We start from the raw sequence: 15,434 nt of genomic DNA on the forward strand, positions 1-15,434 counted from the left end.
AGCAGAGAGGTTAAAAAAAACAGCCGTGATCAGGTTCATCAATTGCGAACCAGAGATTGTGGATGGCTGACATTGTTTTCTACAGCTATTTTTGGATAGTCAGAGACGCTTGAAAGTTCCGCAGTGGGAGTATCTATCGCGTGGGAGGAGTCTCAAAAGCACATGTGATGTAAGTACGAACCCCTCCGTGCCATCTTAAGGTGCGGTGGGAAGGCATAGGGGAGAGCGAGGTTGCGAAAGGAAGAGGAAGATGGAGAGTGAGGGAGAATGTGAAATTGTGACTGGTTAGAGTTAGTTGAGTGATAAGTCTTGCGGGGAGCATTGCCCTCCTGAAGGGTCTAATTAACAGTTTAATGGGGTCCTGGGGCTCAGACAGAGAGCACACTGGGCCATGGAGAGAGGAGCGCAGGCCCTCTCCCTCCTAGCTACTACCATAATGGATTCAGCCAGCACAAAACAGGGCTAATAAACTAAATTCAAATGTGTCAAAGAGTATATAAGGTGACAAGAGGGGAAGATGGTAAAAGAGCAGGGAAAGAGACAGCGAGGGAAATATGGAGAGGAGGGATGGCATTGGCAATGTTCAGAAGAAAAGGTCTCAACGTGGAAAGTGGAGAGAGAGAGAGAGAGAGAGAGAGAGAGGAGAAGCTGGTAGATGAGAGTGAGGTGAAGAACAAGTACAGGCCTATATCGCCAAAATGTAAAAAGTAGATGTCACATTACTGCTCCGGCTGTTACATGGTTATTACACCATAGGGCAAAACTTCATCGTACAGTTTTTTGGCATTTGTAGTGCCTCCTCCTGTTCAATCATAAACAACTATGCAGACATGGTCATTGATGATATCTGAAGATCTTCACAAAGTTTTGTGATGATTGGATAATCAGTTGTGAAGTTATGGCAATTTAGCTGACAGGCCATGCCCTCTCACAAAAAATTGTCTTCAAATTTTGCCTTCTTTGAATGACAGTAGATATCAACAACCTTTTAACAAATTGTAATAGGTCTGTCAATGATACATACAAACAATTTTGGTGGTGATTGGTCAAATGTGGAGATGTTAAACATTTGTTTTTCAAAACTTTCAAAATATCTCAAAAACTTTCCAGGTAGCCCTTGAGGGTCATTGAGGCAAATTTGTAGCAAGATCAGCTGAACACGTGTAAATAAGTTCTGTGAAAATCAGACTTACGGTGTGGAAGTTATGGCCTTTCAAAGTCTGAGAGAACCTTTAACTATAGCACCCCCATCAGGCCAATTAGGTAAATATTTCTGGAGCTAGTTGGTTACCAATATCTATCATTGGGTCTTTTTTTATCTTTTTTTTTGTAAATATTTTTATTGATTTTCATCCCACTTGGGGAACAGAGTACAAAGCATATATATTTTATATATTTACTTCACCTATTCGTCTTTCAGGTACAAAGAAGCACTAAACATCAAATAAGTTGACAAATTAGACTCACCATTGCCATCCCTAGCACCCCACCCACCCACCCATAGGATTGCAGGTTCCAGTGTACATGTGGACGAAGGAAAGACAGTTCTATTAAGACAATTAATAATCATATAGATCAGGAGTTATGGAAGAGTTGTGTGTACCCTACCCTAAACGTACTCATCACCTAGAGGTTCCTGCAGAGAATCATACATTTTCAAAGGTTTGAAAAGAGCCTTTGATTGTATATCAAATTTTTTCTGGCTTTTAGAAATACGTGCTCTGACCCAGTAAGAAAAGGATGGAGGAGTGCGTTGCTTGAACATGTGCATTAGGTCTGCTGGCTGGCCTCTTCATCGAGGGCATGACGGGTCAGTGTTTGGATAGATCTTTGCCAATCTTGCATTAGTAAAATGAACTCTGTGCACATTGGGTCAAATCTGATGTCTCTGCGATGTACCAACTCACAGGAATTTGCGATAACGCGGACACCTCACCAAGTGTTCAGACTGACTGACTGACTGACTGAGTGACTGACTGACTGACTCACCCGAATATGTGGTGTTATAATAACGGATGAGAAAATGGAAAAGGACAGGAAAAGAGTGGAGTGGAGAGAGACAGGGAGGGAGAACAGAAAGAGGATTTCTCTTGTGAAAAAGGAGGGACAGGAGACTTATCTGTGGGAAGTCAAACACTGCCTTCAGGCTGCTGTCAGCCAAGCTTCAACTAAGCATCTCTCTCTTTCTCTCTGCTCACCCTCCCATCACAATACTGCAAATCCATCACTCCCCTGCATCTTCTGTTTAATAACTCTCATGACGTGCCATCCATCCACAGATACCTCCGACCAACAGGCGCTCTGATTTTACATCTTCTGTTTAATAACTCTCATGACGTGCCATCCATCCACAGATACCTCCGATCAACAGGCGCTATGATTTTACAAATCCAGCCTGGGGGTGTGATCTGTCTCTCGCAAACACCCGGCGACACTCTTCAGCCGGCTTTGGAAGCTTCTCGTGCCTGGCTAGGTGTGGGAACATGCCCATTTGGGTGTGTGTGGGTGTGCGTGCGAGCGAGAGAGCGTGTGCATTCGTCTGTGAGGGTGCACATATTTGCATGTGTGAGAGAGAGAAAGAGAAATTCAGAGTCAGTCACCTTGTGCTCTATAAATACAAGGTGTTAATGATGGCAGTGTAGTGAGTAAAGGAAGGGATGGAGGAACCACTCACAACTCAAAAGTGTAGAAAAAGAGTCTGCCTGATAGCATCAATCACCTGATAACAATCTAACTAACAGCACTCTCCGTCTCCATTCCTTGGAAACGTGTCAGCTGAGGACAGGAGACAGTTAGATGGAGAGGTGCACAGCGCATCCAAAATCATCGGATGCAATCTCCCACCCCTGGCAGAACTATACAAGGCTAGGCTTGAAAAGAAGGCCCTGAAAATGTTAAGGGACCCGTCCCACCCAGCAAACAACCTCTTTAACCTCCTGCCCTCTCAGACAAGATTCAGAAGTGTTAAGACCAGAACATCCAGGTTTCAGAACAGCACATACCCTGAAGCTGTCCGCCTTCTAAACACCCTTAATCTTACACACTAACTGTACAATTTAGTCAATGCACTTGTAGCATAGCAGGGGGCCTACATTGCACTTTAAACACTACATAGTGTTGCTGCTACCACACCCCCTACCCCCCTATGGTGTTTACAGCGTTGCAGTAATGTATTATGATGCAGTATTGTCAAATCAGGCTCTTTCCAATAACCTTCCAGTAACTTTTGCCATCACATTGTGAAATCTAATAATTTCAAAGACACAAGGGGCCCCAGAATGAATTATATTCGTCCTTTTGTAAATTGCAATTAAACATAGTTGTTTACAGGTTGGAGTGTGAATGTGGTTGCTTCTATGTGGGTCGAACCAAACGCAGACTGAGGGACAGGGTTTCTGAGCATGTTTACCATCAGGACCTCCAATGATAAATACTAGGGGTGTCACAATATATCGTCCCACGAAATTTCGCGATAGTAAAACGTCACGATATGTATCGTTGAGATGAAATCTCATATCGTGAAAAAAAAAAAAAAAAAAAAAAATTTTTTTTTTTTTTTTTTTCCAAAAGTAGACAAAGAAACGTACTTGTTTGTTGAAGTTCAATGTGTGGAAAGTAGTTCAGTTGAACAAGTCTCTGAAGAGACACATGAGAAGTTATACAGGAGAGAAACCATTCAATTGAGTTTCTGGCAAAACTGTTTACTTGACAGGAAAAACTGAAGATGCATAAAAAATAGACTAAGAAAAGTCTTGTTGTTTGAGTTTGAAGAAAAACTGAAGATGCATAATGAGAATTTATACTGCTGAGAAACCTTTTAGTTCAAAGTAAATCTAAGTGACGGTGTAACTCATTCTATTTCAAGATAAGCCTTATCTCCAATCTCATGTTTTTTCTAGTTGTTATTGTAATAACAATTTCCCACAACAGCATGTTTTGTATTTGTGCATTTCAAATAAAATACTACTTTTCCAGTCATATATTGTCATTATTCAAGTTTAAAAAAATATTGTTAAAATCGTATCGTATCGTATCGTTATCGTGAACCCAGTATCGTGATACGTATCGTATCGTGAACTGAGTGTATCGTGACACCCCTAATAAATACCCAATGGCTAAACATTACAAACACGCTGTTCATGGCAACCCCAACTCACTGAATGCCCGTTCTCAGAGGGGAGCGGATTGTCTCAAACGCCTCTTACAACGCAAAACCTTTTGGATTTTCCAACTCAAAGCCATGGTGTATCCAGGCCTCAATGAGGACATGGATTATTCTCCATTCTTGTAAACCGTTTAGTTTAGTTTCTTCCTTGGTGGTTACATGAGCTCATGTTTGCTGTTTTTAACTTTTATTCTGTTTGCTTCTGTAATATTATTATCCAAATGTGTGATAGAGGCCATACTGGTTGTACAGGGGGTGTTTTGCTTCATCCATTTTCCTCCTCCATTTTGAATCCTATGATGTCATTGCTGGAGTTTTCTGTTCACTCCTTATATGGTAATGGACCCATCTTCCTCTCTGCTCAATCCATTATGGTAATGAACCATGTTGTCATTTCCTGCCACACCTTATATATGTCTTTGCTGTATCACAATTCTGGTTAGTCACCCTGATGAAGGCCTGTGTGCCACAATGCGTTGGTGCCTTTTCAATTGTTGCTCTTATGCATTAGCCATATAATACAATAAAGGCTTTTTAACTTTTTCATCACAAGAATGCCTTGGTTGCTTCTTTTTTTGTCATGCTCTTTCCAATGTTTGTTTTGTATTGTGTGAATGCATGGTTTTATGTGCTTGTCTATGTATGTGTGCTCAATAAGACAAATCCCAATCAGCTCTGTTGACATGGCCAATAAATCTTGAATCTTGAATCATTCCTCAATGATATACAAGCTAAATCATAGGTGGGGAAGCCTGCACGCGCCTCGAGATGATTGATTGAGCCTCAGATTGCCGGTAGCATTTGTCTTTCCGTGCAAAGTTTCCCCAAGCAGATCAGCTCAGACTTTCCCAGACAAGCAGATCAGCTCAGACTTTCCCAGAGAAGCAGATCAGCTCAGACTTTCCCAGACAAGCAGATCAGCTCAGACTTTCCCAGACAGGGATTACAGAAGACTTTCCCAGACAGGGATTACAGAAGACTTTCCCAGACAGGGATTACAGAAGACTTTCCCAGACAGGGATTACAGAAGACTTTCCCAGACAGGGATTACAGAAGTTGATGAGGGTTGAAAAAAAAAAAAAAAAAAAAAAACCTAAACTAAAACTCGTACCACTGTTCCTTCAGGATTTGTAGTTGTCATAGACTGTGCTCCATAGTTGATTGCTCTATTGCTGACAAAAAGTGTGTTACTGTAAGTCGCTTTGGATAAAAGCGTCTGCCAAATGACGTAATGTAATGTAATGTAATGTAATGGTTGATGGCTGCAGTCAGTCACCCATCTCTATTGCTCATATCCAAATATTTGCATGCAGTGCGCGTTGCTTGCCAGAGTAGATTTCACAACTCTGACCTACTTAAATAGTTTTGTGTTGAAGTTTTATGCTGGGGGCGGCTGTGGCTCAGGATGGAAGAGATCCACTAATCAGTGTGTGTGAATGGGTGAATGTAGGCACGTGTTGTAAAGCGCTTTGACTGGTCCCTAGACTAGAAAAGCACTAAGTAAATGCAGTCAATTTACCATTCTGAATGACAGGGCTGTTGCTGTCAGGGTTTAAATTTTAATTTGTGGGTTCTGTCTTAAAGACCCCATGAAATGGCATCCTTACATCAATTCATTTGATGTATTTCTTGTTGAAACAGGATGTTGGGGCGGGACATAACGCAGTGAGGGATCATTCAAAACTTTTGAATCAAAAGTCTAAAATCCAATGGAATATGAGTCAGGGAGAAAGACAGAGTTCTATTTCATGGGGGGGACACAATGTGTGATGTTTTATTGTTTGAGATTTTAAATGTACAGCTACTAGCGGCGCAGCATGAGATCACCATGAAATAGTCTCTGTTTGCCAGGAAGTACATGGGTCATTGAGGTCATTAATTGTTGACTCCAGTGTAGTTATGGGTCAAAAGATCCAGATGGCGATTGGAGTTTGCAGGCTACACATACCTTGTGTGGTATGACCACTGCAGAGCCGCCATTGATGCCCACGATGGGCAGAGCTGTCTGAGTGGAGAGGAAGTCCAGAATCTGAGCCACTTCTGCCACCTGAGGAAACAACAGACAGATTCCCCATTTGTTTACACAAAGTGGCGAGAATACTGCACAATACTGCAACAGCATTAATCATGTCAATTTGATAGTATGATTTTTTATTAACAAAACTAAAATGGGTCGAGAAGGGAGACAATTTTGATCAAGTTGAAAAGTTAGTCAGAACCTAAAGTTTCATCTTGAAGCCTTAAAGGATGGCTTTATCGATTATCAACCCACTTTGTATCATTATAATCTCGGTATTATAAAGCACATGGGCAGTGTTTACCTTCTCTCTCAGTTTTCCTCATGGAGATCCCCCATTTCCTCCTCTGGCTAAATGCTCCATTGTGACGCGCTTTGCGTCACAACGGGTCACAACGGAAGTTCTGCATGATGCGCGGAATCTGCTCCGAGGGTGGCTGTTATTGTTTATTTTTATTTTGTAAGTATACGCACATCCACCGAGAATCACATTGAGAGTCTTAGACTTTGACTTGCAGCTGGCGGGGGCAGAGTTTCTGCAGGCAGAGAAAGGGAGGATTTTTCTCTGAGGAAAACATAATAGAGAAGGTAAACACTGCCCATGTGCTTATATTACCGAGATTATAATGATACAAAGTAGGTTGATAATCGATAAAGCCATCCTTTAATTGGCTGATGCCGATGGCGTGCCGTTATCATTGTGCATCCCTAGAAGTTACTGATGTTGAGCTGAGTTTGTTTGTCCTTTGGATATGTAAGTTTAATGTATGTTACCGTTTTATTTTCTGGTTTTGTCTTGTTTTGTTAAGATTGGTTGTTGTTGTTGTTGTTGCTTTGTTGATGTGGGAAGAACCTATAGTTATAATAATTTACTTTAGATGAAACTTTAATGATTGCCATGGTGAAACTGGAAAACTGAGTCATGGTCTGGGAGCCAGGCTTGTCAAACCATAACAGCATTAATTCCGTGGGACTCCGCATTAACAAATAATATAAATAATATATTTATATAATTATTACTTTGAACTCTTCTTTATGGCATTATCGCCTCATTTTGCCATTTTGGGTGGAAGCAGTGAAGAAGTTCATCCATCATTGATGAGTCCAGCTTTCTCTGGGTGGAGTGTTGCCGTTTAGGTTTAGGTTTTCTATTTTGCTCCTAAGTTTTCATTCGTCATGCTTAGGCAAATAGGGCACATTTAGAGTCTCACTTTGGTGAGCTGATAAGATGGCTTTATTTTTCCACAGAAATGTTGCCTGGTGCAGCTTTAAGAAACACAGATTTTGGGTAATTGAAAAGCATGGCTCCGGAAAGTTTACGTTTTATCTGCAAAACCAAATTGTTTCTCCTGCATTCTCACCTGAGCACCAGCACCCGAGCCCACGTCATCCTCAAACACCACGCCATGCAGCCTCTCGGTGGCCATGGTGTCGCAGAGGCGTGTGAGCAGGTCGCGGGGGTTGGTGTCGTTGACCAGCACGGTGACGGGGTTGACCACCACGGGCAGGTCGGCGAAGTTCTCCCCGCTGAGGCGACCTCGGACCTCGCTCTGGTAGCTGGAGCCGCTGAACACCACCGCCACGTTGATGGACGGGTGGACGACGAGCGGCCGCGCCCCCAGAGGGGGCGGGCAGGAGGAGAGGAGGAGGAGGGGGAAGAGGAGGAGAGCAGGCTGTCCCCGAGGAATGGCCATGTTGGCACCCTACTGCCTGGAGAGAGGGAGGGAGGGGGTAAAGAAAGAGAGGGAGCAAGAGAGAGACAGACGGAGAGAGGGGGAGAGGGAGGGAAGAATGGAAGGTAAGAGAAGAGCAGCTTTACTATTATATTTTTGACATAATGCTCCATAATCCGGTCCTTATTTCATCTCTCTCTCTCTCTCTCTCTCTCTCTCTTTGTTTTTCTGTCTCTCTGTCTCTGTCTCTCCCTCTGACCCTGTTGTATGACAGTATTAGCCCTGCTTTAGAATCTTGTCTCATGAGGGAAACTGTGTGTGTGTGTGTGTGTGTGTGTGTGTGTGTGTGTGTGTGTGTGTGTGTGTGTGTGTGTGTGTACACACGCGTGATGTGTGCGCATGTGCATATAATATGAGTGTGTGTGTGTGTGTGTGTGTGTGTGTGTGTGTGTGTGTATGTAATCCTCCATAAGCCCCCGGTGTCATGACTGTAATCACCTCTACATCTCTGACCACTGTTTCGGCAAAATGCACAGACACAAGCGCACACACGCACACGTGCACACACACGCACACGTAAACACACACACACACAAACACGTGCACAGACACACACACACACGCACACGTGCACACACACACAAACGCGTGCAAACACGCACACGTGCACACACACACACACACACAGAGTGCTAGCCAAAAAACTGTAACCCAGGTCCTCGACCCTCATCATTGGGTTACTGACGTGATGTCAGCAGGCTCTCCACAGAAGAGCACCAATTGCTGCTAAAATCACGATATCCCCCCCTCCTCCATCAAATGCTGGTTTAAGCCTGCTGGATCATTGTCCTGGGCTGTTTGAATGTTGGTTTAACCCTGCAGGCTGGGTCAGCCTCCATGCAGCTGCCCCCATGTTGCCTGTCAAGTTGTCTAATCAAATTCACAAACTCAACACAACATAGTAATTGACTTTCATAATTGATGGAGATTGGAGACATCCAATTCCAAAAACAATGATGCCATTGACAGACAGGGCTCCCAGCATTCGTGTACCATCATCTACTCCACTGGTGGTTTGCACTGACCCAATTGTGATGATTTTGACCAGGCGCGACAGCGGGCCTGGTATTGTTTTGGCCTTATGAGTCTGTGTCATCATGGCAATGTGGTCCTGGAGACACCTATAGCAGTGGGAACTACCACAGAAGCGGTTTTGAGTATATGTCTGTCTATGGACAGATTTTGTCACAGCGTCAGTCCCAGATGCAGTCACGAAACAGGTGTTTATGTTTAGTCTAGTTTATGTTTAATTTTAATTGAAGGATAGCAGGTTCTTCTATGGGTTGAGAAGGTTCCCTGCCTTCATGGGCTCATGAAGCCCATTGGATTTATGTCAAAAATGCATTGATTTGATATTTTGGACTCAGAGATTTTTACCTGACAGCGACAATATATGTTGAGGTGAACTGAGTTGAGTTTGCTATATTCTCACTCACAATTGCTAACTGAATCAAAGCAGAATTTACATGCAAATAAGTGGCCTATCTATATAAAATATGTAAACACACACACACACACACACACACACACACACACACACACACACACACACACACACACACACACACACACACACACACACACACACACACACACCCACCAAGAAACAAATATGCCATTGCTTTGGGATCAAAACAGCATTTGAAGATTTCGCCCCCCCCCCCCTTGTTTTTGTGAGCATTTAATCAATAATACCTTTGAACCTTTCATAAGGAGAGGTGGTCTTATGGCAAAACATGCTCTGCACACGCACAGCACGGCACACACACACACACACACACACACACACACACACACACACACACACACACACACACACACACACACACACACACACTTAGTTGATATGCGCTTCCTAGTGGGTTGGTTGATCTCCATCTCTGTGGTCATCAGAGACATCTTGATAATTAACAGCACCTCCTAGCTTTGGATCAAAGCGACGTTCAAAGCAACGCTGGCTTGAATGCGTCCCACCCTGTCTCCCTGTTCATGCTCCTTGCATATCAATCATTCATCTCACAGTAATAAGGTTTTAAGCTCCCAGGCTTTTAGTGCCTACGACAAGAACAACATGAACCCATGGAAGACAATTCATCCCTGTTATTACATACATGTTTGATGACAGATCAACACTCCGTCAATACAGGGTCAGATATGAGGGAGGCATGACAGACAGGTACATGCAGGGAGAAGGTTAAATAGCATAGCGGATTATGTTTTGCATGTATTATTTGTGTATATTCCGTATGATACATTATGTGTATGATGTTTGGTTGTGCCTCTTAGAGGGTCTCTGATTCCTTCAAATCAAATGGTTTTTCAAACGTTCACGTATCATTATTTCAGATTTCAATTGTTGTTTTCCAACTCTTCATGTAAAAGGTTGATGTTTGTTTGCTCATGTTGTCAGAAGGAAATGCTCGGCGTCCTGTGATGAAAGCTTATACTGGATTATAGATCAGATCAATATTGAGCAATGTCATCTCTGCGCAGTGATGTTTCATACATTTGCTCTTTGGCCCTCATATCTATTATCATATCACTGACATGACATGCTGGGAGTTGCCATGTTGGATTAATAATGGGAAATAGAGGGCCTTGCTGGGGAGATCGGGAGGATTGAGAGAATGTAGGGAAACAGTGGATGGATAAATCTAGAAGGAGGCGGTAATGCAACATAAAGGATGCCAAGAAGAAGAAGAAGAAGACCTTGCTGGTACCCTAAAGGTCAAGGTGATGAAAGGCCATGGATCTGAATAGAAGGATATTCTGGGGTGGATTTATCAACTGTGTGAGCTGCAAATGTGTGGCTATGTGCAGGATGCTTATCAGACCAGAGTCACTAGACACAATTTGAAAGTCAAGCTGCTGTGGAGATGGCAACCAAACAACACTGCATGTATAGCTTTCAGTATATTTCGTTCCCATCCTTGTTTTGTTCACAGGTTTACAGTATGTGTTCACCTGAAGCATGTAGAAGGTAGAAGTCTTAATGCACTTCTGGAGATAATGTTTTTGGAGTTCACATACCGCTCACTTTTCAGCCACCAGAAAGAACAAGGAAAAAATCCACTGCTCATTTTCTACTCTACCGGGTAGTTAATTAATGACATTCACCTGGTGTAATCATCAGGCAGGGCCTGAATGAGACTTGGGACACCTGGCGAATGTAATCAACTACTAGGTCAAATAGAAAACCAGCAGGACTCTGGCTCCCGCGGACCAGGATTGATAACCATATGTTTACCATATGCCCCTATAAAATTTTACTAGACATGTTAAGGATTAAAATTCACAGGATTTGGCAAAGCGTGTAGTGACTGCTGCAATATTACCGTAATACAGGAAAAGCAGCAGGTTAAAGGTATGATGGCTGATTTGCCGACTTCTAGACTGAGTTAAGGCCTTTTTAGACCAAAAGCGAATATCACACGGCCAAAAAACAACAACAAAAAAACATTTATTTATTCTGACGGATTATTCGCTTTTGGTCTGAAAAGACCTTTAAGCAGTCACAAGCAGTGGTCAGGAACAGCAAACGTAATGTTCAAAGAGCAATAATATGGCTGAAAACACAAAGATGGAGAAGTTAGTGATGAGAAACAGAAGTGTACGAAAGACTAGAAGATGTAGAAATGGAGGAAGAGATAGAAATAGTGGAGCAGATTAAATTAACTTCTAATGTAAAATCGTTCACAAGTGGAAAGAAGCACCAACAGCGGGGATTGTTATTTTGATAAAAACCTATTCACCGTATGTAGCCCCGCCCACTTGACTCATTGTGTCACGACTTCCTGTTCAAATCGCCGGCTGTTTTACCTGCTCAAACTAGTCTGACTCACCTGATCAAACCTAGTTTGACTCACATAGGAGTCAGACTAGGTTTATGAGTCACAGGAAGTGTACACACAATAAGAACTTCCGGTTTACATTTCCTGTTAGTCTCTCAAGCCAGACTGTCTCTTCTATAAGAGCTGCCATTTACACCCCGGAAATACTATTTCAGGGACAATTTTGTGTAGAATTGTCCAATATGAATGATATTGCTATCAAACCATACATTTATGACCACAGAGAAGCCAGATTTATTCCACGTAAATTTCAAAATGACACTCTTTTTAAAAAGATGGCTGCCATTTCAGCCATTTTTACCATATAATGTCACTGTCTGATGATTCTGGTGTCAAATGACAGGTTTTTAACTATAGAATATTGAAAATTATACATCAGAAATCCTTTTTATATCCCCTTCAGCCATTTAGTCTGAACATTTTTGTTTAAAGTAATGTGGAAAAATATGCATAAACAACATTATGTTAGCAAGTAACACTTTTATTACAAATGACATACAATGCATTGAAGACATCTGTAACCTTAATACTCTGACCGTTCGAGGATCAACAGTTATGTTATAGAAAATGTGCATGTACAATCAACTAACATTATGCTCTGGGTTGAAACAGAGTGTAATCTTCACACCTGCATGATGCATCTGTAGCTACACAGTGCTGTGCAAGCAAGACCAAAGCTGTAGCATTTGCACCTTCCACAGCATTCACATCTGTGTCCACACTTAGTCAGTTGTTAGCAACTCTCTGCAATAGGGGGAAGATCAGTCCACAAGATCTGCCACATATCACTTCTTCTTTCTTTCTTCCCCAGTCAGAAGGACTTTGTGCTTCTGGTTGACAAAGTATATAATTGAGCCCATCCAGCCTGGTAGGCAGCACGCTTTACATGCAGGAGTAGAGCAGCTTGAGTAGGAGGGATGGCTTCGTGTGGCCTCTGCTTCCGAGCAAACGTCCAGCCTTGCATTATCAACAGCATCAGCTGTACTGGACCTGTCACATACATCATGACCACAAAGTTTTCCAAGGTCTTCATGTTGCCATCTATTGTTGGTAGATACTGGTTGAGTTTACTGAAAACATCGGAAGCCTTGTTATAAGTATCCCAGGTTTGCCGTGCAGTCTTTGTTAAATAAAGCCACAAATACCATGAACTTCAAGTCAGTCTTGGTAGAGCACAAAGTCCTTCATCACTTGTGTTAGTGGTAGAGAGTGAACTTGGTTCAGGCGATGTGTGCCCAGCACTTGGCGGATCCGGATCCGACACACGTGGGCCAGACTGCGAGGACATCTCTTGGCCTCCAGAAAGACCCTGAGTGCCACGGGATGCGCCCTTACCTCCAGCTGTGTCTGCTCCCAGGTCACCAGGGCCGGGTCGGCGCCGTGGTCAAGGAGCAGCTGGACAACGGTCATGTTGCACCTGAACCCCAGCACCACCTCCAGCAGGTGAGAAGCCACATCACCGGTCAGAACACCAGCGTGGAGCAGCAGGCGGAAGCAGCCTAGGTGGTGGCGGACAGCACTGATGTAGAGAGGAGACATCCTGAGGGTGTGAACGCTGGCCATGTCAACAGGAACAGCGGCACGGAACCTGATGAGTTCCTGCAGTATGTCCAGCCAACCCGCCCAGGCAGCCCAGTAGACTGGGGTGTATGAGCAGTGAACACTTCCGTTGGGGTCGGCCCCGGCTTCCAGGAGGATCCGGACACAGTCCAGGTGACCGTGGAACACGGCCCTGTTGAGAGGCGTGGCTAGGTCTACCTGGGCTCCCTGGGTGATCAGGTAGGCCACACAGGCAGCGTGACCCCGCCTGGCTGCACGCCACAGAGGGGTGCCCCTTCCAAATCTCCTCTCATTGATCCGCCTTCTGAAGCGGCCTTCCTGCAGCAGGATCCTCAGTTTGTCCAGGTCTCCTGCGTCGGCGGCATCGTGGAGCTGCCTGTCGTTATGCCCTGCTCGAGCAGCCATTCCTTCAGCTCTGTCACTGCACCACACCGACGATGTGTGTGTATGCGTATGAAGGGACTGAAGTGTGTATTGGACAGTGAGAGAGCAGAGATGTAGGGAAACAGTGGATGGATGAATCCAGAAGGAGGGGGTAATGCAACATAAAGGAGGCCAACTGCCATAAAACACCACAGAAGAAGTAGTATTGGACAGTATGACATCACATTATGACATCCCTCATGACATCACTCACTGTTGACATCACAATCGCTCGGTTGACATCACATTGACATCGAGACATTGACATCACAATTGCTCGAGTCACATCACTGATGACATCACAATCGCTCCATTATCTTACTTAGCAGAGCTGTTTGAGTATGTATGTCTATGTAAAATAAAATGGCGGATGAAATCACTTGGTTTGTATGCCTGTGTGTGTGTGTGTGTGTGTGTGTGTGTGTGTGTGTGTGTGTGTTCAAATTCCATTTTGAATTGGAATTGGGTTCATTCATTAATTGACCCCCCCCCCAACCCTGCTCTGAATTACCATCAATGAAAATGTACCATACAGCTGTTACTGATCGCCATGGTAAAGAAATTGAAAGTGGGTCGTACTGGTAAAAGAGTGGAGCAAAGGCATGAAAAGAACAAAATCTGTGTAAACGCTACAAGATCTGCTAGTCCACACAGCTAGCCACCCTTCCTCCATCCAGCTAGCTATCTCCTCCATTAGTGCTGCAGGTACCTTCAGCACTCTAAAGCAGTGGTTCTCAATCTTTTTCACGTCAAGGACCCCTAAACTGACACAAACGACTATACGTGCGTGAACGTATGGTCTACATAATAGTTGTACTTGTGTGTACACTGTATATGAAGTTGATAGCGAATCATACCTGTTTGCATCATAACTGCAACGTTAATGCAATTATAGACATGATGATATGACACTTAAACATAAGATCATGCTTGATCAGATTATTTGAATAAAAAGTCTGTAGCCTATTCATCTTCTTCCAAAACACTGCCATAATTATGAAGATAGTTCACACACAGCCTACTCCAGTTTATAGAAACCTTACTCTGAAATTATCTTATTACATATAATATGGCGGATTCCGATGACCCACACGAACACAATCAACATTCACCATCCTGACATCATATAAATTGTGGCATCATCAGTGATCTCATAAACATTGTGACATCACTGATGATGTCATGGTGGCCAGTGGTGACTGATGATGACATACCCACACTGACTGATGATGTCATACCCACCCAGTCATAATGTTATAGATACAGTCATAAACATTATGACATTGTGACAGCCATAATGTCATAGACATAAGACATTATTATGACATCATGCTCGAGTGACATCATCTAATATGACATCATTCACTGATGATATCACTTAAATACATAGAATAGGTGATGTTGAGATCTTGAGTTGCCCAAGTTGCACCGGTCGTGGAAAAGCATTAAATTAAACTCCTGTCTCTATCAGCTGGTTTCCATCCCAACTAATGCACCTTCATTAGGCAAAAAGGAGAGGGGAAAAATTACTTGTCCAAGCAATTCATTCCAAGCAATTCATTATTGTATTCAGGAAAATGTTCCGAATCCAAAATGAACAATTATGTACATCATGAGAAAATCTGCTGGACCAAATGTTCAGCTAATATACTGCTCAAGCCTGTCCTCTGTAATGTACCATACCC

The 15,434-nt window shown here is 43.2% G+C and overlaps 1 protein-coding gene across 1 annotated transcript in view; it reads right to left on the reverse strand.

The window, feature by feature from the left end:
- Positions 1 to 15,434, reverse strand: part of grin2cb (glutamate receptor, ionotropic, N-methyl D-aspartate 2Cb) — a gene marked incomplete at both ends in the record, with an annotated part of 353,829 nt that overhangs the window by 47,927 nt on the left and 290,468 nt on the right. Inside the window, 2 exons of the mRNA XM_083635815.1 lie at positions 6,114 to 6,212; positions 7,544 to 7,855. Coding sequence (XP_083491941.1) covers positions 6,114 to 6,212; positions 7,544 to 7,855 — 411 coding nt within the window. The remainder of the gene's footprint in view (positions 1 to 6,113; positions 6,213 to 7,543; positions 7,856 to 15,434) is intronic.

This window comes from Poromitra crassiceps (genome assembly GCF_964638095.1).
Source record: "Poromitra crassiceps genome assembly, chromosome: 4".
Classification (NCBI taxonomy): domain Eukaryota; kingdom Metazoa; phylum Chordata; class Actinopteri; order Beryciformes; family Melamphaidae; genus Poromitra; species Poromitra crassiceps.